Below are 24,387 nucleotides of genomic sequence, written 5' to 3'. Positions count from 1 at the left end.
AGAAACAGGTTCAATCCTTCTTAGGCTTGGCTGGTTATTACAGACGATTTGTACCGCAATACCGCCAAATCGCCGCCCCACTGACAGACCTAACCAAAAAGAAACAGCCAAATGCCATTCAGTGGACCGAAGAGTGTCAGAAGGCCTTTAACCAGCTTAAAGCGACACTCACGTCTGACCCTGTGCTAAGGGCCCCAGACTTTGACAAACTGTTCCTAGTAACCGCAGATGCGTCCGAGCATGGTGTGGGCGCAGTTTTAATGCAGGAAGGATTGGATCAAGAATTCCACCCTGTAGTGTTTCTCAGCAAGAAGCTGTCTGAGAGGGAAAGCAACTGGTCAGTCAGTGAAAAAGAATGTTACGTCATTGTCTACGCTCTGGAAAAGCTATGCCCATATGTTTGGGGATGGCGTTTCCACCTGCAAACCGACCATGCTGCACTACAGTGGCTTCATACCGCCACGGGAAATAACAGAAATGTTATTCGGTGGAGTTTAGCTCTCCAAGATTTTGATTTCAACATCCAGCACATCTCAGGAGCTTCTAACGAAGTGGCTGATGCACTCTCCCGTGAAAGTTTCCCAGAATCAACTGGTTCAAATCGTCCTTGAGATGTGGAAAATATTGTTAGTCTTTATACAGTTAGTAGTATATTTAGAGGTGCATGTGTCTTATTAACTCTGTTTTCTCCTAGAGCTCCAGGAAGAAATCCCAGCCAGCGTTTCACCCTATCTGTGATTTGGGGGGCGTGTCATAAATATAAAGGGAAGGGTAAAACAGCTTTAAAATCCCTCCTGGCTAGAGGAAAAACCCTTTCACCTGTAAAGGGTTAAGAAGCTAGGATAACTTTGCTGGCATCTGACCAAAATGACCAATGAGGAGACAAGATACTTTCAAAGCTGGAGGTGGGGAGAATCAAAGGCTCTCTCTGTCTGTGTGATGCATTTGCTGGGAACAGAAAGGAATGGAGTCTTAGAACTTAGTAAGTAATCTAGCTAGATATGCGTTAGATTCTGTTTGTTTAAATGGCTGAGAAAATAAGCTGTGCTGAATGGAATGGATATTCCTGTTTTTGTGTCTTTTTGTAACTTAAGGTTTTGCCTAGAGGGATTCTCTATGTTTTGAATCTATTTACCATCCTGATTTTACAGACGTGATTCTTTTTACTTCTATTAAAATTCTTCTTTTAAGAAACTGAATGCTTTTTCATTGTTCTTAAGATCCAAGGGTTTGGGTCTGTGGTCACCTATGCAAATTGGTGAGGATTTTTATCAAACCTTCCCCAGGAAAGGGGGTGTAAGATTTGGGAAGATTTTGGGGGGAAAGACGTTTCCAAATGGACTCGTTCCCGGTAACCGGTGTTAGATGTTTGGTAGTGGCAGGGAAAGTCCAAGGGCAAAAGGTAAAATAGTTTGTACCTTGGGGAAGTTTTAACCTAAGCTGGTAAAAGTAAGCTTAGGAGGTTTTCGTGCAGGTCCCCACATCTGTACCCTAGAGTTCAGAGTGGGGAAAGAACCTTGACACCATCAAACAACTGAACTCTGGCAAAGCCTCCGGAAAGGATGGCATCCCAGCAGAATTGTATAAAGTAGCCACCCCAAGGCCATCAAGGTGTTTCATGACAACTTGAGTAGCATTTGGGAGGAAGAAGAAATGCCACAAGGCTTCAAAGATGCTATTATTGTATCACTGTTCAAATATAAAGGCAGCAAAGCTGAGGAGAATCTTCCAGAAGCACAGTGTGGTTTCAGACCAGGTTTAGTACTATGTGTAATGCCGACAGACCCCGGTCGTCAGCAGGAGGGATTGAACCTCTGGAGCTTAGTGCATGAGCCTCTACCGCATGAGCTAAAAGCCAACTGCCCGTTACCTAAGGCTGTAGAGAAGACTCGTTTAACTTTCTCTCTAAGTGGTCTCGGTGCCACTAGATGGGACAGAACACCACGCCCAGGAGGTGTGTGGGTTACATGTGGACATGATCTTTGTCATAAGGCAGGTTCAGCAAAAATGTTCAGAGCAGAACATGTACTTGTATGCAGTTTTCATTGATTTGACCAAAGCTTTCGATATGGTCAACAGAGAGGGATCTATGGGCTATTCTGCATAAACTGGGCTGCCCAAAAAGGTTGATACAAATCAGCCATCTGTTCCATGACCACATGCCATTGCAAGTACTCGCCAGTGGCTTTTCCGATGCATCTGAAATCTCAAATGGAATGAAGCAAGGTTGCATACTTGTTTTTTGCGGGTCTCCTCAGTCATGCAACAAGATGACTTGGATCAGGTGATATACATCTGCTACCTACTCGATGGCTCCCTCTTTGAAAGACTCAGTGCTAAGACCAAGACACTGGAGAGGCTTTTCACTGAGGCCCTTTTTGCAGATGACTGCCTTGATGGCCCATAGACATGATGACCTTCAGATCATCATTGATAGATTTTCTGAAGCATCTCAGCTCTTTGGTCTCATCATCAGTCTCGGGAAGACCAAGGTCTTGTTCTAACCAGCACCTCATTCCAATGCCCTAGTGCCAGCCATCTTCATCCAAGGCACACAGTTGAAAAATGTGGAGCAGTTCAAGTATTTGGGCAGTACCATCTTGAGTAACAGTACCCTCGATAAGGAAATTTCCTCCAGAATTAGTCAAGCCACTTATGGAAAAGCTGCTAGGAAAAGGTGCATCTGATCAAAGGTAAACATACCTAGCCCAGACAGCACAGATCACAGCCCTCTAGGAAAAGGGGGCAAGGAAGCACTCAGTGCTGGGAGAGGGAAGTATCGGATAACCCCAAAAAGGGAGCTGGATTTTCTGTATATGTACAGTCCTGGGGTTGAGAGACCACTCCCCAAAGGGCCAGCCAATGGGCAGGATCCCCCTGAACATCTATCTTGCCTGACCCTGAGGAATTAAAATTCCAGAAACATGATTAAATTAAGAGCCCACACAGAGGGGAACACTGGAGGGAAAGAAAAGCCAGTGATTGATTACATGGAAGAGAGTCAAAGGACACCATGTGTAATGAACAAACTAACTTCAAACTGAACAGATGGCATGGTATCATAAAGATACTTGTAAACGCACATCTGTGATACAAATTTTGGTATTAATGTTAAGTTTTGGGGATAAGAATTTTGACACAGATGTTAAATCTTATGATAATGCTACTTTATAATTAATACCTGTAAACAGACTTAAAGCATACCACAACAGAGAAACCATAACAAACCTGGTTAGCTGGGTGAGGGGGAAACTGAGGCACGCTGCCTCAAAGCCTTAGTAGCTATTTCCCGAGGAGACTGAAACCAATGGGGCAAACCCAAACCCTAACGAAAATGGCCAGATCCCTCAAACTGACCCAGTATTACCCGAGGACAGCAAAATAGAAAATATGGGTAACGAACCACCAGTCTTAAGAAGGTCCCAGAGGTCTAATAAGGGTGTACTTCCTGTTAGAGATAATTATGTTATTGTTTCTATGTAGTGTTTTAATGAATATTGTTATGTAGAGTATGAAGAAGTAGATGTGAAATGTTAAATATGTTAAATGTTCTTTTGCTAATTGTTAATGGGTTTTTGATATGATACAATGTGGGTATATGGTGTTACTATGGGGCCCGGATGTAATGGTGTGAATATTGTGGCTGTGGCAGAATTTTAGCAAGGGGGAATGTAAGGGGACTGTTGCCCCCTTACTAACAGTCAGTGGGGTGTTTTGTTTGGCTAGCTCCCAGTACTAAAAGGGGAAGGGTAGATGGGAAATCAGGACCCTGAGATGGACAGCCCCCAGGAACAATGGGGAGAGGCCAATGCTCCAGGTCAGCCTGAATGACAGGGTGGGCAGGCTAATCAGGGAGTCAAGAGGCCAGGGGGGTCCCGTCCTCCGTGTCAGCTGGATTTGCCTCGGTCAGACAGAGTGGGGCCGAGCTAAGGAGAAAGCAGGGGCCCAAGCTGAGCTGGGGAGCAGAGCTGGGCCAGATCCCAAGGGACCAGAAAAGCAGCCCAGAGAGAGCAGACCCTGTCCTGGGAGCAGAGCTGCAGCCCCAAAGCCAGAGGCACAGACCAGAGAGAGCAGACTTGCCCTGGGAGCAGAGCTGCAGCAACCAGAGCCAGAGGGGCCAGAAAAGCAGCCTAGGAAGCAGGTCAGTGCTGGGAGCAGAGTCATAGAAGCAGCCTGCAGAGCAGACCTGTCCTGGGAGCAGAGCTGCAGCAGTCAGAGCCAGAGGGGCCAGAGCAGCAGCCCAGGGAGCTGGAGGCAGGGCAGCAGCCGTGCAGAGACCGAGTGGTGGGGCTGGGGCAGGAGCAGTCCAGAGCTGGGTGCGGTGAGCAGCTGGGGAGAGCGAGGGGAGCCCTGGGCGCAGGCCCAGCACAGGGAGATGCCTCAGTCAAGAGGCTCTGCAGGCCAGTCCTGGATCGCAACCCCGACAGGGCGGGGGTGACACTGGGAAGAAGGGTCCTACCACTTAGAGCCTGAGAGCGTGTGGCTACCACCAGAGCAAGTGTCCAACCCACAGCATCCCTACAGCACAGCCAGGGCCTGAGAAGGGGCCTGGGACTTACAAGGAGCAGACTGTGAACTGCCCGGACGTTCCAGAGACCCTGTTTGTGATGTTCCCTGCCACAGAGCGGGGTGATGTGTTTCCTTTAACCTTTCCCATTTTTCCTTACTCCTTTTTCAACTAATTGTTGATTAAATAAATTGTATTTGCTTTAAATTGTATGTAATGATCAGTGGGTCAGGGAAGTGTCCAGTGCAGAGAGAGTACCCCGGAGTGGGGACACCCTAGCCCCTGTTGTAGGTGACCACAGCTGGGTTGGGGGTCAAGCCCCCCAGGAATCCTGGGCCCAGCCTCGTTGGGGTTACGAGGACTCTGCCAGACAGGAGAGTGGGGAGGAAGGCCTCTGGGTAAGGGAAGTGGGAGCGAGGACTCAGATCCTTCCACTAGCCCATTGCATCGGGGTAGTGCAGAAGCCAGGAAAGTTCCCCACAAGAGCAGGGCCATTCCCCCGCTTACACATGGGCAGACAATACCATTAAAGTGGGAGTCAAATCTAGGCATTTCTGAGGAAGGAGGCAGAGATTCAGGTGCTGTGGCTGCTGCTGTTGTTTGTGCGCGTACAAGCCCCTTTTCTTACCCGACAGAAGCATCGATCTCCTGTGTCGCGGTGAAGCAGCAGCAGCAAACAAGAGGGGAAATTACCGTGGCCAGCAATGAAAGTGACTGCCAAAAGGGTGTTTACCTGCATGCCCTAGAGAGAGCACATATTTGTACTAAGTAAACAAAGGCTAACCTCCTCCTAATAGCACCACCTTACCTGCGACTTGGACCACCACCACTAGCCATTTCCACACCGGAGTCCAGTTTAAATTAGCACCACTTTAAATCTGGTGAAACTGCTGAGAAGTTTGACATCATGAACATCTAGTAAGCAGTGTGTGCACATGTGAAAATGATGAAAGGGAGCATGGTCCAGTGCACAGGACAGAGGTCTACTCCCACCTCCGCAACTGACTTGCCCTGTAACATCATGCAAGTCACTTCTTATCCTGTCCCTGATCAGCTTAGGCTGTAAACTCTTGAGGGGCAAGGCTGGCTGAATGTTTGCCCAGACCCTAGCATGAAGGGACCACAGCTGAGATCAGGACTCCAAGGTGGTAGTGGTATGGAAACAAAAAGTCTTGGTGGTGCACAAGTGTCATTTGTAAAGTCACTTGTGTACAAACAGCCAAAAAGGGCTGAGTACTTAAAAACTGAATGAATCCCAGTGATTGAACCTGGTGATTGTCTGAACAAAAAGCTCCATCTGGGTGCTTAGTATCACATGGATTCAGACCATCTAGGTTATAGACTAAAATCCCAGGCATGTCACTATTGATTAGATGCCCCATCTCTGAATGATCAATTCATGCAGAGGCTGCTTCGCCTTCCCCCTTCTCTTAAATTGCAGACTGGTTTTAGCACCCAATACCCTTGCTCTACAACAGCACGGGGGCTTCAGCTCCCAGCTACTGCCCTGAGTCAATGAAGGTGCCTCATGGCAAGTCTGCTGCTTTGCTTCTCCTTGAACTCAAGGATCCTCAGTCTCTCCCCTGCAAGGATGGGTTAGGTACCACCCTGCAGGGTTCACAGCAGAGAGGATAGTTATATGGCAAAAGCAGAGGCTTGGCTCTGACATAAGCCTTGCATGGAGGAACTTGAGCAACTCCGTTTATGGACCTCATTAGCTACATTTCCCAAACAGGGCTAGTTGGGCCCTAGCACTGGGAGGTAATGTGGCCTAGTGGTTACAGGCCAGGCCTGGAATCATAGAATCATAGAATATCAGGGTTGGAAGGGACCCCAGAAGGTCATCTAGTCCAACCCCCTGCTCGAAGCAGGACCAAGTCCCAGTTAAATCATCCCAGCCAGGGCTTTGTCAAGCCTGACCTTAAAAACCTCTAAGGAAGGAGATTCTACCACCTCCCTAGGTAACGCATTCCAGTGTTTCACCACCCTCCTAGTGAAAAAGTTTTTCCTAATATCCAATCTAAACCTCCCCCATTGCAACTTGAGACCATTACTCCTCGTTCTGTCATCAGCTACCACTGAGAACAGTCTAGAGCCATCCTCTTTGGAACCCCCTTTCAGGTAGTTGAAAGCAGCTATCAAATCCCCCCTCATTCTTCTCTTCTGCAGACTAAACAATCCCAGCTCCCTCAGCCTCTCCTCATAAGTCATGTGCTCTAGACCCCTAATCATTTTTGTTGCCCTTCGCTGGACTCTCTCCAATTTATCCACATCCTTCTTGTAGTGTGGGGCCCAAAACTGGACACAGTACTCCAGATGAGGCCTCACCAGTGTCGAATAGAGGGGAACGATCACGTCCCTCGATCTGCTCGCTATGCCCCTACTTATACATCCCAAAATGCCATTGGCCTTCTTGGCAACAAGGGCACACTGCTGACTCATATCCAGCTTCTCGTCCACTGTCACCCCTAGGTCCTTTTCCACAGAACTGCTGCCTAGCCATTCGGTCCCTAGTCTGTAGCGGTGCATTGGATTCTTCCATCCTAAGTGCAGGACCCTGCACTTATCCTTATTGAACCTCATCAGATTTCTTTTGGCCCAAACCTCCAATTTGTCTAGGTCCTTCTGTATCCTATCCCTCCCCTCCAGCGTATCTACCACTCCTCCCAGTTTAGTATCATCCGCAAATTTGCTGAGAGTACAATCCACACCATCCTCCAGATCATTTATGAAGATATTGAACAAAACCGGCCCCAGGACCGACCCCTGGGGCACTCCACTTGACACCGGCTGCCAACTAGACATGGAGCCATTGATCACTACCCGTTGAGCCCGACAATCTAGCCAGCTTTCTACCCACCTTATAGTGCATTCATCCAGCCCATACTTCCTTAACTTGCTGACAAGAATACTGTGGGAGACCGTGTCAAAAGCTTTGCTAAAGTCAAGAAACAATACATCCACTGCTTTCCCTTCATCCACAGAACCAGTAATATCATAAAAGGCGATTAGATTAGTCAGGCATGACCTTCCCTTGGTGAATCCATGCTGACTGTTCCTGATCACTTTCCTCTCATGTAAGTGCTTCAGGATTGATTCTTTGAGGACCTGCTCCATGATTTTTCCAGGGACTGAGGTGAGGCTGACTGGCCTGTAGTTCCCAGGATCCTCCTTCTTCCCTTTTTTAAAGATTGGCACTACACTAGCCTTTTTCCAGTCATCCGGGACTTCCCCCGTTCGCCACGAGTTTTCAAAGGAGCCTCAGACTGTCTAGGTTTAAGCCCAGCTTGGCCCCTGGATGACCTGAGCCAAGTCATTTCCCCCTCTCTGTGCATCTACTTAATGAGTGTTTGAGATCTAGTGCTCTGATGGTATTTTGATAAACACCCTGGAAATGCCTTTGAAGAGAGGTTTCCCCCTCTGATTGTAAGCCGAGGGTTGAGCAGGGCAGCCTTGCCCTAAATTTACAAGGCTAGGGTAGAAGAGGTTAAGTGCAGAAGTTGTCTGGCACTATCCCCTTTTGAGGAAGGCCCTGAAGGCATTTTTCAGTTGTTTCCCCAGCTACAGTAGAACCTCAGAGTTTGAGGACCAGAGCTACAAACTGGCCAGTCAACTGCACACCTCATTTGGAAGTATGCAAGCAGCAGAGAAAAAAGTAAAAATAAGGGAAAGTTCTGAAAAAAATTGACAAGCTATAGAACCTGCCTGTGCTGGTTTCATTTAAATTAAGATACTTAAAAGCAGTATTCAGAGTAACAGCCGTGTTAGTCTGTATTTGCAAAAAGAAAAGGAGGACTTGTGGCACCTTAGAGACTAACCAATTTATTTGAGCATGAGCTTTCGTGAGCTACAGCTCACTTCATCGGATGTATCCGATGAAGTGAGCTGTAGCTTACGAAAGCTCGTGCTCAAATAAATTGGTTAGTCTCTAAGGTGCCACAAGTCCTCCTTTTCTTTTTAAAAGCAGTAGTTTTCTTCTGCACCATAAAGTTCCAAAGCTGTATTAAGTCAGTGTTCAGTTGTAAACTTTTGAAAGAACCATAATGTTTTGTTGAGGGTTACAAACAACCTCCATTCCTGAGGTGTTTGGAATGGAGGTTCTACTGTATTCTCAACAGCAGTTCAGCTCCAGAGGTTGGAGCAGTGAGTCCTGCTGTAGGCCAGTTACTGGCATGTAAGCTCACTGAGTGTGGTTTAAATTTAAACTAGTAGTCCCCTCCAACACTGTCAAATCCAGTCCAAATCTTCCCTTAGAAAGCCTGTCAGAGCTACTTTCCCTAGATCAGTGAGGGGCCCCACCAATGCCTTTAAGAAAAAGCAAAACACCAACCCCATGTTAAAAGATTGTCCTTGAGTCTTTTAAACCCTTATTGGTTTGCCCCATATTAAGTCTATTCAGGAGCTAGAATATTCTAATCTCACTTGTGCTTTCCAGAATAGCAAAGAGGGTTTAGCAGGACTACACTTGCACATTACCAGTGCTAAATTGGCTTGTTAGTTTTTTTGTTAAAGGTTAGACTAGTCAGACTGAGCCAAGTCCCTGACCTCCTCCTAGGGTCCTAACATGACTTGAGTTACTGATCTCTAGCTGAAGGAGCAAGCCAGCTCAGCAGTTAGATCACATTTTAAGCAGGTCAGAGAGCTAGAGCATTTTGAGCAGTTACTGGGACACCAGAATGTTTTCTTGCTTGACACCCAGCATATGGGGTGTCCAGGGCATGGCCTCCCCAGGAAGGGGACATTCCCAGAGGTTAGTACTGGAACCAAGACACTATCTACTAAGGGGATGTAGTTCTACCAACAGGGTCTAGGATCAAGCCTGAGTGAAGCTCTTCCACAAGGAGTATTTGAGACTTGCCCTGGCTCAGGCTAGTGAGGGAATATTGGTAGAGAAAGATGAAGTTTAGCTAGAAAGCAGCATGAGATATTCAAATGCAGCTTTCAACTTGCTGGTCCCCTTCCACCCCAGAAGCTCCCAGCCCAGCTATAAGTGACATGCACACACCAGCTGGATTTGTTAAGGTTTTATTTGGATTCGTTCCACATCTGCATTAATGCTTGCACACTCCTGTTCTGCAGTAACCAGCCCCTCTGTGCAGGAGTTTGTAGCCCCCCTGGTTCTGAAACAGGGGTTCTTGCGATGGCCATTGTACAGGCAGAAACCCAGGGACACTACAGCAATTAGAGCAACTTCCAGCAGCAGGGCACCAACAGGAGGTGGCATCACACTTGGTTCCCTCCTGCAAGAGGAAAGAGTCAAGAGGCAGCTGGACATTGAGACAGCTTATTTCCCAAAGCCATCCATCCCTGCAACAATGGGCCAGGTATCTTTTGGGATACCCTTGGGTCAGGATGGGGTACAGGTGTGATGTTTGTGGGAGTTTAGTTATGTTGACAAGCCCATCATAATCAGGGTGGAAAGGACTAACTGCCCCTCACTGTGCTCAGGGAAGGCATCAAGCTAGTTATTTCTCCTCCCATTTTTGGCAACTGCGCCTCAGAATTCTTGGGGTGGCTCAGCTGGGCTTTAGACTAGCAAGCACCTGCTCCGACTTCCTTGGGGTGCTTTGCTCTTTAGAGATGAGAAAGATCCCAGAGTGTACTAGGATTTAGAAGTTGGATTGAGGCACTTGGTGAAGACAGCTCCTCTCCATGAGGAGTTAGACACCCACAATAGCTCCCTTGGTTAAGGCAAGGCCAGTAGTGGGTGGGAAATCTGGAGGGGGTATGGCTGTAGCTGCCCACACCTACCCACTAGTAGAAACTTCAGTTCTCTTGAGCAAGGCACCAGACAGTTCACACTGCTCCCCTCCCACTGGGCAATTGAGCTTTCTGGGGCTGTTGTACCAACTCCATTCCCTGCCTGTCAGGACTCCCCACTGTAGCCAGTGGTTGTCTGGTTGCTATGGAACACAGCTTCAACCCACGAGGGGTAGTTACCTGTGTGACTCTGGATTGCGGGAGAGCCGTCTGAGTCCCACTCATAGCTTCCAGTCTTTGCAGCTAGTTTCTGCACCTTCAAGGGCCCAACAACAACAGCATGGACAAGTCCACCTTCCCTTGCAGAGCCTGGGGCAGATGGAGATGGGAAGCTTCAGACCCCTGGGGCAGCAAGTTATATGGGCCTGTGGTGCCCATGCTCCAGCAAGTTTAGGGCCTGGCCCCACCTGCCCACCCCCCATGAGCCTCCCCTGCTGCTCTGTGCCCCTTCAGCAGCTGCTGCCAGCTACAGAAGGAGCAATGCCAGCAGCAGCAGAGGGAAGAGGCACACATGTGATGGCTGCTTCCCCCCCCCCCCCCCACCACCACCGGGGAGGCAAGGGGGCTTCCTAAACCTGAGGGGGGCCTGGCCTATAGGAGCACATGCAGGGCCAGTGCCAGGTGGGTGTGCTGCCAGTGGGGAGAGGGTATGGGGAGAACAGGACTGGAGTCCTGTGGCCCTGGCCCCAGGGCAGCCTGCCTGCACCCCAGAGCTCTCCTCCCCAGTGCAATATAGGGAAACTGTTAGACACTTACTGTTTCTAGTACATATATAGGCTTACAAGGCATGTGTGGGGGTGGGAGGGACTTGGACCCTGAAATTTTACAAACCTGCTGCCCCTCCCAAAAAAATACTGAGCAATCCATCTCTTGCTTGGCCAGGAGCTTATTTACACAGCTGGCTCTGTAGAGCTCAGCATCTCCTATCTCTTCCCTTTGCTTGGGGGAGAGCCCCATTACCAGGTCTCTACTTCACTAGAGCGGAGATGCTGGAATACTGATGCCATGTGACAATGAAAGCCACCTTTGCACCACAGGAGAAGGGGCACCCCAAACCAAGCCTGCCAGACTTGGCCAAGTCTCTATCAGGAACAATGACCACACAGAACATCCTGCCCCATCCCCACACTTTCCCTCTCAACAGAACTGGTACCTTCCAGGTCTCTCTTGTGGCGAGAGGTTGTGGCTTGGCATAGGGAGTCGCAGCAGCTACAGCCAGAGCTCAGAGAGGGACTGTCCAGGAGTTCCCACCTGTTGGAGGAGAGCAGTACAAAGGTTGATCACCAGGGGTGAGTCACATCTCAAAAGTTGAGGAGTTACATGGGATTGTGAGGTCCCTAGGCCCAGTCCCCAGGCAGTTTCTAACTCATCTGGGCACTGAGGCTCTTTCAGGAGAGCTAGGGCAAGGTTGAGCATCTGCTTGCCACAGGACTGGTGTGAAGATCAGCAGTTCTGTCCTAAGTGAGATGAGCAGAGCAGGCATGGATGGTAGAGCTGCCTGGGAGCATTGTCCCTTGCAGCAAGGAGAAGTTGGGAGTGGTTGTAAGATACAAGCATTGGTGGAGCATGGGTGTTTTAGGCTACAGCTACACTGATCAGGGGTGAGAATCCAGCTACGTAGATATACCCACTAACTTGGTAAGTAGCAGCACGTGTATGAACAGTGCTACTATCCGGAGGACAAACCCCACCTGACCCCATGGTACACCCTTGTTACAGCTTTGCTGTGCCCGCACTGCTTCTCCTTGCACTAGCTCCACTGTGTCTGGATGGACTGGGACTCAGCCCCCACGAGAGCTCATGATGTTGCTGTAGCTCAAAGGACCAATGTTTGCCTGGCCAGCTGCTGGTTTTGCACCTGAACTTCAACCAATCTTAAGTGTTCAGACAAAATTCATGGACTCTGCAGCATAAGGACTGGTCATTGGTCTGCCAAGGAAAGAAGTCCAGCACTGCATCCCATGGGGGCTATTAGTCCTGAGCATGCTAGGAAACCCTGGTAAAGCTCACTACCCATCACAGAGGGAAGCAGGTAGAGATCATGTGAATTGCCTGGTGCCTTTCTCAAGACAGGCCTGGATTCCCCTCCAAACTTAGTGCTTGGCCTGTTTTGTCAGACAATCTCACTACTGCAAGAGCAGCCTGTAAGCCATGTTTCTAGGGGCCATGTTCCCACCTTCATGAAAGGGAGGGGGAACACTATGGCAGGACTTCTCTGTCCTGCTTTCAACCAAGTCACTTTGGCACAGCACTTGAAGCTAGGTAGTTTCCCTTGGTAGGTTTGCAAGGGAAACCAGCCTTTGCCATCATTCCCAATCTAATGGAGTTCACCTGAAGGCTTTCAGTGTTGTCCAGCTAGTCCCACCCAGTTTGTTGGCTTTGTCATTATCTCTCTCCACCAGTGAGGTGGGAGAAATAAGGGTAAAGAAGCAAGTGGTACAAGCTAAAGTTGCTTTGGGCACTAGAGCCAAGTTTGTTGTCCACAAGAGAGTCTCCAGAGGACTGTTTGCAAGCATCTCTGCAGGTTGTTCCCTCCTGCATGGCATGTCACTGGGACATACCCATGTAGAACAACCAGATTCTGTTCTAGCTGGTTTAGTTTTAGAGAATTGCAATTCCTCCTTCTCCCCAAGGGTCCTTACCTGTTGGTGTCCCTGTGAAATGAACAGGCCTTCCTTGTGGGATCCATGAGCACTCTGGGGTCCCAGACCAGCACCTGGCAGTGGAGATAGATCTTGGGGGGTGGGAGGGGAGAGAAGAGAAGAGAGCAGATTGAGATTATCCCCACTGCCTATCAGGAAGAAACATCCTTCACTGGTGGTGGGGGAAGCTGGGGGGGTGGTGTGCAGGAGCGGAGGAAGAGCCCTACTCAGCATAGCTGCTCTGCTCAAGTGCAGTCCAGATACCAGGAGTCCCATTACAAGTCCCCCACATGCTGCCTTTCAGAGATGCTCTGGTTTGTGGATGGATCTGTCATGACCCCATGCTTACTATGGAGGAGTTAGATGGGGCTTCCAGGCAGTTGCCCATTTGTAGCCCCTAAAATGCTGCATTCATAGAGGAATTAGGCATCTAAAGTAGCAATTAGTGCTTAAATCCCAGAAGCAGGCTTTACTAGGCTTCACAGAAGCCCCACTGGGCTGTCCAACCTATAGGGGCCTAACCTTGCTCAGGACCTAGATTTCTGGCCTAAGTTCCTTAGATTTCCATCTCTGGGCATGTATACTGCAGCCCAATGCTGGGTGTCCAGCCCTAGAACGAATGACCTGGGGATGAGGTGGAGGACACAGCACACAGCTGCAGCCCATGTGACATCCTCAGGGCCATACATATGTTGTGTGGATGCAGCCCACATAACAGAGCTGCATGTGCAGCCCATAATGGTAAATAGGTTGAGAACCACTGGCTTAAGGGAAGCATGCTGGTAGGGGAGTTAAATTTCTATGCTTCACAGAAGTACATGAGAGGTGGAGTCTCCTCAGGTACTGTTCACTAGGTTGTTGGATGATAAGTTGAGATAACTGCATTAAGAACTGTGCAGTTGTGTGCCAGTTTCCACAAGCTAGAGTCTAGCTGAAACTAAAGCCATGAAGTGTTAATGGTGTGGAGACCTTCACCAACCTATCGGTGAAGAACAAGTTCTAGCTTGAGCCATCTGCAAGTTGCATTCAGAGTATGAGGCATTTGACATTCCAGCCCTCGAAGGAAGCTGTACATCTAATTCAGATTTAGTTACTTACATCAGAGTCCACACCTACAAATTCAAAGGCCTGCAGGGAGAGCTGGATAGCTTCAGGGGTCTGTCTGGGCAGGAACTGGGAGTTTGCCACCTTACCATCCACAAGGCACCTGGAACAGGAAGACAGTTAAACCTCACTGATCCAGGGACTGTCAGAGATAGAAGAACTGTTTGACCCTAGGAGAGAGCTACTGCATTATTCTCTCCCCACCTGCAGTCAGTTTTCAAGAGCTTCAAAGACCTACACCTAGTGTTACAGAGCAATATGAACACCAAGTTGCCCTAGCAACAAAGGCTTTGGATATATCAGTTAACACAGTGCCAGTGTGTCCAATTCTTTAAGGGGCCGTGTGGTTACCAGAGGCCAAGCCAGACATCTTCATTTACTATTGTCTCTTGGTAGTCTGTGGCTTAGTTGGATCAGCTGGAGTCAGAGACCAGCCTCTCTCCCCCAAATCTAGGAGATATGTAGGAGCCTTAAGAATCCAGCATGTTCCATTACAATGGAGTTGGGGCAGTCCCAGGAGCATGCTCCACACCTTACTCCACTTCAGACATTCAAGCACCCCAGAGCTGCTGTCTCCTGGAGATAGTTACCCATGGTTTGCAATGATGCTATAGTTCCTGGGAGACTTGCTAAGTTCTGGGGTTGGGGTGGCAGTGCACTCATCTACAAAGATCTGCAGAGGCTGGTGGAAGGAACTCTTTACAGAAAACTCTATATGGATCTGAGAGCCTAGGAAGAAGATCTTGGAGTCTGATGGGGCACTGAAGTCCACTGCAAGAAAACAAGAGTTAGTCAAAGTGCATGATACAGAATACTGGTCTCAGAAGGAGACTCCAAGCACAGAGCCTTCTGCATGTGCCTGCAGGTTTTGGGGAGGAAATGGGGAGGGGTGTGTTCCAATGGGTATTCTTGTGAACACATTACAAAATCATGAGGCACAAGTCTTTGCTTCAGTAGTTTCCTAGAAGCTGAGATGGCAATGGTGCCAAGAGCATAAGACGCCATCCTAGAGAGGCAAAGTGAGTATTGAGGTGGAGGGAACTGGGTTGGACGTTGCCCGAAGCTGCAGGAGATGCAGTCAGGATGGGCTGTGTGGGAGATCAGCTGGCACTGCCCACCCCTTCCCCAGGTGTCTTACCATTCATTAGGGTCACCGTGAACATTAGCACTCCAGAGGCAGACAGGTGGCCAGTCACTGAAGAGATGTAGATAGGAGTCAAGTGCCCTGCCCTAGGAGAGGCAGGAAAGGGTTACCCTACAGGGATCAGATTCTCATTCCCTCCCTAGGAAGATGGAGTTCTCCCTGCTTGTATTGGAGGGTGCTAGGCCAGAGGCCATCTCAGCTGCACTGGAAAGCTCAAGTCACCCCAGCTCCATAGCTTACTTAACAGAGGCTGCTCTAGAGCTGGAGTGAAGCTGACACTGGGCCACCCCTCATGTCCACAGGGGGCTTGCATATCCCAGGCTCACTTGCAGACAGGTTTTTGCAGGGTCAGCTCATGCTGGTGACCCCCCCCCCCCCCCCCCCCCCCCATCATGTGCTGCTGTGAAGATGTGGCACAGTCAGTCCCACAAGCATCACTAATATAGTTTGACTCCCACTGACACCCCCAGGCTGTCCCCTCCCACTGAGTCATATCTCATCCACCTTCATTAGCTCCATCTTCCAGGTGGAGTCTCATTTGGATTCCTGGGCTCTAGACCCCCATTGTATTGGCTCTCGCATAAGAGGTCCTCAACTCCCTGGGCTGAGGTCTTGAGTTTTAACCCCCCGCCCCCAAAATATCATTGGAATGTGTCCTGACATGAGGGGCAGCATAAGACCCTCCAGTCCATTCACAGTTCATAGAGGCTCCCAAACACTCCTATCTTGCACCCAAGACGAATGCTTTACTAGTTTGTTAGTCTAAGGTGCCACAAGTACTCCTTTTCTTTTTGCTGAAACCTGTTACTAGCACTAGTGTCCCTTTGTCAGCAGTACTCAGGGCTGCCTGCTACCTTTCCCACCTCATGCCAAGCTGCCTGGCTCCTGGGGGTATTTTAGGTTCTATGTTACTAGGGATATGAGCCAGGTTTACTAGATGGCAATAGCCAAGACAACTCATCCCACATGAGCTTGCTTTGCTCCAACCCTGTGATCATCACCTCCTACCCCCAATCAGCTGGGTAGAGCCCTGTCTTGCATCCCTGCTGCTTTTTATGGGGTCCTATTGCCCCTCAGTGAAGCCCATGAGAGTCTGGGAAATTTTAGCATCAGTCCCTTAGGGCTCTAGCACAAGCCAAGTGCTGGCAGCTTACTCATAGTCAGTGCAGTTGATCCTCTCAGTGAAGGAGGCGGCATAGCGTCTGCCTGTGCCAGGGGAAGGCCTGTAGACCAGGTCCGTGAAGTATTCAATCATGTTCCCAGATGTCTGCAGAGGTGTGCGGGGGGGAAGAAATCAGAGAGGGTGGCGGTCAGCACTAGCATCAGTTACAGCTTCCTCCTGTAGCTCTTGGCCTAGCAAAGTGGGAGGGTTGGTTCATTGCTAAGGAAGTGAAACAGTATTTCTGTTCCTTGAGACAAGCCCTTCCCCTAAACAAGGGAGAGATGCTGCTCCACACTGCCTCCCCCCCGGCATTCCCTGGCAGGGCACCAGTCTGTTACCAGGAGTATTAAACTGGGAATATGGACAGAAGCCCAGCTAGGTAAGAGCCACTTGGGAGGGGCCTTTGTCATTTCTCCCTTCTGCCAGGGGAGCCAACATGCTGCTCAGGTAGTGGGCCAGGACCCGCCTCCCCCCGGAACAGAGAATCAGGATCCAAATCCAAAGTCATAGGCCCTTGGGATATCCATTCGCACAGCCATCCCTTCCCCTGCCAGCTCAGCACACGAGGGGGGACACTCTCTCAGACCCCTCACCCAGCAGCAGGGCAGTTTGTTCTCACCCACACAGCCAGAGTACGCAAAGCGAGCCAGCTTGCAGGCATCCAAGCAGCAGACAACACCTTACTGCGCAGAACACAAGGCTGCACCCCAGCTAAGGTTCTCACTCACCAGCCGAGAGAAGCCACAGTCCTTCAGGCGGTACTGGAAGTGCAGAAAGCCCTGTCCATTGTCGATGGAGTAGAGGCAGCTGCCCAGGTGCACAAGTTGTGGATCCAGCAGGAGTCCATTTCCCAAGGGGTCTATCTTTACAGCCAGGTGGATGCTGGTTTTATTGCACTCGTAGAGCACAGAGTTAATGGGTGCTAGAGGAGAGTGAGCCAACTTGACATAACCCTCTGGAGAGGCCCCCAGAGACAATCTTTCCCCCAGACCTCCTGTAATCCCACCAGGTGGCATGCCTTCTGGACAAGAGTGTCAGAGGAGTCCTCCTTGGGAGGAGCCATTGGCTCGGCTAGCCAAGTGATCAGATAGCCAGCCCTCCAGAACCTTTGCTGTTACCGGAAAGGAGCCAGCACCTGGAGGTTTGACTGCCCAGGCCCTTTGACCCTCTAGCTTGAGGGTCAGGCTTCAGTGCCATTATCTGTTAATAACAGATATTTCATGCAGTTGGTTCACTGTTGGCCTCACTCCCCTTGAAGATAGGGGTGTGTCACCATCCAGTGGTCACAAATGCCATTGTGCTTGTTACTTTATTAAAAAGAAGTCTTTTACCCCCACCCTATCCATCACCTGGGGACTTCCAGGGAATTCTTAGAGCCTGTCCCTGCTGGTCAGGCTGCTTTAAGGAAAGGAAACCCTTCCCAAGCCTTCCCATCTGGGGGGCTGAATCACAAGTGCCAGCTCCTTGGTGCTCTGCAGCTGGAGAGCCCTTGGGTAAAATCATGGGTGCTCAGCAGCCAGCATCAACCAGTGGGTGGGTGGGAGGGAGGGGAAGGCACGGCACAGGGCAGAAGGAGGCAGAGCAAGGGTGGGCTGTGCTCAGAGTCCAGGGGAGGGGCAGAAGAGGGGGCCCTGGGGCCCCCACCCAGAAAGAAAGTCAGCACCTGTGGGGTAAAGGGTTACAGCTGTTCAAGATGCTTCTGTAGCTAAGCATGAGACAGCACCAAGTTCTCATTAGCCTTCAAAGCAACACTGCTGTAGCTACCAGAATTGGCTACAGCTGGTGGTGAAGAGCGAGTGTTAGATGTCACTCCCAGCACAAACAGGAGTTCACTCTGCAAAAAGAAGCTGGCAAGCAGAGTCTCGGAAATAGCCTGCAGGCAGTTTTCAGGTTGGGTTACTGCATTTACAACCTTAATTGCAAAGGTCAAAGGAGCAGGGTCAAAGCAAAGGTCCCCCTTTGGAGAGCAGTCAGCATTGGCAGCTCTAGTGAGCTTAGAACTAGAGTTAGGACATGGGAGGTTTCTTACAGAGCCAGCCCCTGGAATCAAGTTATTGCCTAAGACTCAACTTCACTGGAGAGCGAAGTGATTTGGTTGCTGAGACAAGCTTTGAAACAGAAGGTTCAAAAGCTAGAGGGCAGATAACAAGTATGTTTAAAAACAAAATACCCTTGATTTTTGAGCACTGAAGTTGGCATCACTGAGTACTGGACCTTAGCTCAGAACCCCCCGGGGGGGGGGACAGGGACTTATCACCACACACTTACCTCTCTGAGCAGCAAGAGCTGAGCTCCAGATGAGCACCCCCAGAAATGCTTTCCACAGCCCCATGATGCTAGTAACCCACACTCAGGTTAGCAGGAAGGCAGCATACCTCTAGCTCCTGGGGAGAAGCTATATATACCCATCTAGTGATAGGCGACTGCTGTGATCAGAGCCACCTCCTTAACCTCCACAAGCAGCCCCAGCCAGGAGCCGCAGAATGCAGCATTCAACTCAGGTGCTGGGCATTCCTCATCTTCCTCCCCATCAGGAGAGTCAGCTTTCAGGTCCCCATAGACAAACCCAACTGTCTCCAGGCAAAAGGCCTGCTCAGCTAGTCCTAGGCCCAGAGAGCAGGCAGAGGTGTCACCTACAGATGTGGGCAGGGCTCTTGGCTGCTCTCCTATGCTTTTGCTATGCCTCATCCAAGTCAGGGGTAAGTTGGGCAGGTATCAAGGTGCACCCCCCCCAGAGCAGGCTGCAGGATTGGGGCTGTGTGCTGTAAGTTCTTTGCATGAAGGACTGCACCTTCAGAAGTGTTTGTATAGCACCCAGCACAACAGGGCCTGATTCGGATGAGGGCCTCTGCGTGCTACTGTTAATTTATAATAAGGGCAGCAGTGTAGATGGAAGACTTTCACAGGAAAAGAAGAGGTGCTGTAAGAAGTGAGCTGTTTTCTCTCCTCTCCAGTGAGTTAGCACAGAGCTGCCACACGAGGAGGCACTGTCTTTTGGGTGACCCATAAAGCTGATGTCCTAACTGGTTGGAGTAATTAAAATCCCAGGGCACTTTCTGCAAAAGGAAGGTGGGGTCCAGCCACGTATCCACCCAGGTACCTGTATTCTGCTTCCCTAAAGTCATTCCTGCCGTGTCACCTGGAGAGGACACTGTCATTCCCTGTCCTAAAATGACCCTGCTGTGAGCTATTAAACAGCTGCCACGGTTCAATCCTGGGTCAGATGAATCCTGCAGAGTCTCCAGAGGGTGTTGGGCTGCAAAGCAACCCAGAAGTGTCAGTTATCACCGGCTGCTGAGGGATGGGACCTTTGTGGTGGCTGTGCCAGCAGCTGCTTCACTAATATAAATCCTGCTACCTGCAGTTCCCCTCCTCTTGCCAGCATCCTAGAGTGCTGTGCAGAGGCAATGCAGCTGCAAGGAAACCTGGGTTCGTTGCAGGATCTTGGTGTTTTATTTGCAGCAAGGGACATTTTTAGATGATCCTGCACTTGCACACATGGTTAAAGGTAAGTGTGTGGATGTTTGTAGGATTAAGGCATTGGCATCTGTACTGCTTCAGTGCCCAGGGCTCCATTCTGAATATGGGTCTATTCCTGGCTCTGCCGCTGGCTTCCTGGGTGAGCTTGGCAAGTTATAGTCTTGCCCTGTGCCTCAGTTTCCCCATCTGTAGCATGTGGATGACAATACTGACCCGCCCTATCATAGAATAGCATCATAGAATATCAGGGTTGGAAGGGACCTCAGGAGGTCACCTAGTCCAACCTCCTGCTCAAAGCAGGACCAATCCCCAATTTTTGCCCCAGATCCCTAAATGGCCCCCTCAAGGATTGAACTCACAACCCTGGGTTTAGCAGGCCAATGCTCAAACCACTGAGCTATCCCTCCCCCACATTGTAATGTTCATGGGTGGAAAATGCACAAGCATGAATGTGATTCTTTCTCCGCACTCTGAGCGTCTGTGCAATGACTGGGTTAACTCAGTGCAACCCGTGTGTAGACACTCACTTCTGTTTCAGAGCGCCTGACTCACTGATTTCTTACTGAGTTAACCTAGGGCACTGTAGAGCTCTCTTAACCAGAAACAAAACTGTCTGCACCAGGGCGTTGCATTGATTTACCTGCATCAGTTTCTAACCTGATTTAGTACGAGTGCCATGTTCCCATGCAGGCAAGGCCAGATTAGGACACTGCTCGCTGAGCAGTGGCAGTTGCTAGAGAATCCCAGCAGGCCCTGCCAGTGCAGCATGCTGAAGGAGGTTGCCAGAAGGGGAGCTGGGTAGGTTCTCCGCATAGGCAAGCGCTGGGGACCCCCCAGCAGTGAGTCAGAAAGGCTGCCTGAGAATGGATCCAGGAATCTGGCATCAGCAGGGGGAACTGCTGGGGGACTGCAGTGGGGCGGCAATGGTAGGAAGAGTCAGGGAGGGGGAAACTCAGCTGGGAAAGCCCTTTCCAGCAGGAGTAGCCAGCGACAGCTGCTAAGGATCCAGGAATAAGGCTGAGCCCACCTGCTGTCCATCTGCTCTCCTGGGATTTCCTCTCCGGAGGTCAGGCCTGAGCAGAGGAGGTCAGAAGGGGGGAAATGAAATCAATCTGCCCTCTGCAATCAATGGAGGCAGACTTGTCCCTTGGGCCAGGTCCCCCCATCTCCTGAGGCTGCTGCCCCAAGTGGGTCTCCATATCCATTGCTAATGGGGCCAAGACCCCCCTGCCAGCTCCCGGGGGAGAAGAAAGAGACCACAACGAGAACAGCTGAACGGTTCATATATTAAAAACTGTCAAATATACAGTATAATTGTCATACAAAATTATCATTTTATTCCCTTTCTTTCCAAGCAGAGCAGAATGTTAGACACCCTCCCACCAAGGAGTATCGATGGCACCCAACGGCTACAGCCGGGAGAGGAAGGATGCTGTTTGACAGCAAGGTCTGCGGTTACCTTCCGCTTTAAAACATGTGGGCCGTGCACAAGGACCACGGATTCCCGCCTGCGCGGCTCCTTCTGCATCTGAGCATCTTCAAAGACAGAGCAGGGCACGCTGGCACTGCCATCCCATAGGCCACCCCGAGGATGCGGCATCGTACTCTGCTCCACTGTATGCCAGTTAGGGGTTGCCCTTAGGCTCCCGCCGCAGCCCTGGAGACGGTGCTGAGAACTAAGGACTGGGGCAGGGCTGACGGGGCACACGACCAGCCGCTGCCTCCTGGAGTCCACTCACAGGGGAGAGACAGGGACCAGCCTTCCCACAAGCTGCCTGCTCTCACTCTAACATATCCCCCAAGCCCTGTCTGTGAGGCAAGTCTCTCTCTTGTGCAGCCCTGTGAACCTGGGGCTTATGCTCCAAGCAGGTGTCTTTGGGGGTGGGGGCATCACCCCGGCTCTCATCTTCCAGCCACTTGCAACCAGCTCCTCTACCAATGCCACACGCCACCGCACCCCAATCCCCACCGTGCCCCCTCTGGAGCACCCTGGGCTGCAGATTCAGCAGAGGACCCCTTTGCCAGCAGCCGCATATGGGCTGCAGGGGGAGAAGCCTTTAGCGCTTTCCCTGCTCTCACTGGGCCTCCTGTCACTCCACGAACTGCTGCCCCTGGGTGTGAACCGAGTGGCATGTGGCCACCCCAGCTCCCCCAAGGCCATGGGAGGCTGAGTCCATGGGATGGGGGCAGAGGGCCCTGGGCTGCAAATGCAGGACAGGCAAGTTCTCCCCTGCTGGAAATTCCTGGTGTTGCTGGGGGGCGGCTGGAATCTTGTCCCCCTCCCCCACTGCCAGGGAGTCTCCAGCTGCTGCATTCCCAGAGTCCAAGCTCATGGTGGCAGGTGGGCCATAAAGCTGGGGGATTCAGTGCCAACCCTTCCCCTCTTCAGACAGTGCTCCCTGAAAGGTCTGCCCTCAGTCTGCTCTCGCCACCCTCCCTCCTTGTCTCTGTGCAGCTGGGTTGCTTCCATCCCTTTCCAGGCCTGTTGCTTTGGTTACTCCCTGTGTAGCCCGATGAAGTGTGCCCCTCCCTGCTCGCTGGCTCCCTCCTAACACGTCCATGATGGCTGCTGCTCAGCCCAGTCCCTCCCAGGCTGATCGCCCTCATACTAAACACCCTGGTTGGGTCCCATTGCCCTTTGGCTCTGTCCCATTCTCCTGAAGAGAGGTGCAGTGGCTGCAGGGCTAGCGGGGGGCTCATTGTGAGAGGTCATAAGCATGGCAGCTGTTGGGAGCTTGTCTCCTGCTCCCCCTTCCCCTCTGGACTCCCCACCCCAGCCAAGCCTCAAAGCAAGAAGAGAAAGCAGGGAACATGCTGTCCTGCCCCCTCAGCCTCTCTCCCAAGCCCTCCTGTACCCCCACCAGTTCTCACCAGGTCTTGTGGCTCACACCCAGCCTCCCCTCTAGGGAGGGGCACCATGGGACCCTCGAACTGGTGGTGTGGGGGCAGGAAGAGAACACACTCTGCTCTGCTGGGAGCCAACCAGCCATGGTCCAACAGGAAGATGGGAAGCTTGGAGCACTGAGCCCATGCTGGCTCAGGGAATGATACATACATGGCGAATGGAGCTATGGGTTACAGTGGAAACCTACCATCCAGTATCCAGCCCTAGGCATGAGACCCTGCAGCAAAGGATCTGACAGTGGCCAGGTTCATGCAGTGAAAGCTCCACAGGCAACAGCTGCTGGAGGCTGGGATTTGGTTGACAGACACCCTGAAAAGACTCTCTTGTTTTGCTTTGAACCTGCCAGGCTGGTTAGAAATTCAAGGACCACAAACAAACCCACAGAAGGCTTGTGTAGTGGGGTTTTTATACATGCCTGAAACTCAAATGTTGATGCTGCTTCAAACAATATAGTCATTTTGCTGGCTGCTAGTCAATAATGTGTTATAAGGACCCATGGTCAACTACAGACTGTCCGAGCCCACTGTACACCATAAAAACATGTACATGGAGGTTGAGTTAGGTGCAGCTTGAGCTGGTAATATCTACCACTTGGAGTAGTATGAATCATGCATAGCCTGTTCAAAATCAGTGCTATGGGAGAACTAGTTTGATTAAATGTGACACATTGGCCATCTTAATGTATTTAAGGACCGCTGCCTTGGTTGTTATTTCCCATATATGGACTGGTCTGAGTCAGTGCAGGCTGAAGACTGTTGTGGCCAACTAAGCCCTCTGATGCAGATAAAAACCAGCATGTAGACGACATACTGACTTCCACACACAGACTGTATGTGGTCTACATGGAACTGACAGTCTCTAGGCCAGTGTGAATCAGTGCAAATGGCTGTCTCTAGAATGGACAGAGCGTGCTGAGTATTGTCTGGTATATCAGCCATAGTGTGACTTGTGCAGCTCTAAACAGATATGCAGGCAAACAGGCTGGTCAGATTCACACACACTGAGTGAAATATGCACGCAGATCCCAATACACCCGATAACAGGTTGGTCTCTCTCTCTCTCTCTCTCTCTCTCTCACACACACACACACACACAGAGAGTAATACATCCATCTCTTACATCCCCTACGCAAGATCTGGATATTCACTGTACGGTATTGTACACAGCCACCACATATCAACCATGCACAGATTCCTGTATGTACACCCTGCACACACTGAAATACACACAGTGACATAGTGACACACCTAGAGAGACCAATGTTTGTTGCAGAGTACTGTTACACTGTGTATTTGTTGTGTGAACAGATCAATCTCTCACACACACAGAGAATACTGTAATGTAACAGGCTAAGGCTCCCCCTGCAACCACCAGCAAATATACTGGCCACACCCCCATTAATACCAGTGTTCACTGTCGTACTATTTACACACACACAGAGTAATGTATGGTTCACAAGCGCACTCACACCCAGAATATACAGTATAACATATCTGACATACCTCCCAACCCCGAGATTCCTTCACACATTGCAATGCATTGCACACACATTCTTGCAGCTGGAGTAAAGCACACACATTAAAGCATACACCCATCAGTGTGCAGCACACAAAACCAGTCATCAGTACAAACAAACACACACACTTGCAACTCCATATCTTGTCTCCTTTTTACGCTGTGACA

General features: G+C 50.4%; 1 protein-coding gene across 2 annotated transcripts; it reads right to left on the bottom strand.

The window, feature by feature from the left end:
- Positions 1 to 9,516: 9,516 nt before the first annotated feature.
- Positions 9,517 to 18,744, bottom strand: LOC102936526 (zona pellucida sperm-binding protein 3). Of its 2 annotated transcripts, none has more exons than XM_043529476.1 (10): positions 18,588 to 18,744; positions 17,048 to 17,241; positions 16,312 to 16,424; positions 15,152 to 15,243; positions 14,604 to 14,784; positions 14,008 to 14,116; positions 12,910 to 13,001; positions 11,421 to 11,518; positions 10,435 to 10,576; positions 9,517 to 9,735 (listed from the first exon to the last, which is right to left on the bottom strand). In XM_043529476.1, the coding sequence occupies exons 1-10, from the start codon at positions 18,649 to 18,651 to the stop codon at positions 9,525 to 9,527; spliced, it is 1,296 nt and encodes a 431-aa protein (XP_043385411.1). In that variant the 5' UTR covers positions 18,652 to 18,744; the 3' UTR covers positions 9,517 to 9,524. The 2 variants fall into 2 exon arrangements, with proteins under 2 accessions (XP_043385411.1, XP_043385410.1); XM_043529475.1 differs by having other exon boundaries at positions 9,517 to 9,747; positions 10,448 to 10,576.
- Between the last annotated feature and the right edge of the window lie 5,643 nt (positions 18,745 to 24,387).

This window comes from Chelonia mydas, chromosome 15, assembly GCF_015237465.2.
Source record: "Chelonia mydas isolate rCheMyd1 chromosome 15, rCheMyd1.pri.v2, whole genome shotgun sequence".
Taxonomy (NCBI): domain Eukaryota; kingdom Metazoa; phylum Chordata; order Testudines; family Cheloniidae; genus Chelonia; species Chelonia mydas.
The sequence above is the reverse complement of the archived record's forward strand: the minus strand, read 5'-3'. Positions and strand labels throughout refer to the sequence as shown.

Excerpts from the sequence above, each read along its gene's own strand:
- LOC102936526 (XM_043529476.1), bottom strand. The coding sequence starts at position 18,651 with ATGGGGCTGTGGAAAGCATTTCTGGGGGTGCTCATCTGGAGCTCAGCT. Across the intron at positions 13,002-14,007 it reads TTGTAGGTGTGGACTCTGAT|ATCTATCTCCACTGCCAGGT; the intron begins GTAAGTAACTAA and ends CCACCCCCCAAG. Across the intron at positions 11,519-12,909 it reads TTTCACAGGGACACCAACAG|GTGGGAACTCCTGGACAGTC; the intron begins GTAAGGACCCTT and ends CTCCTCCAACAG.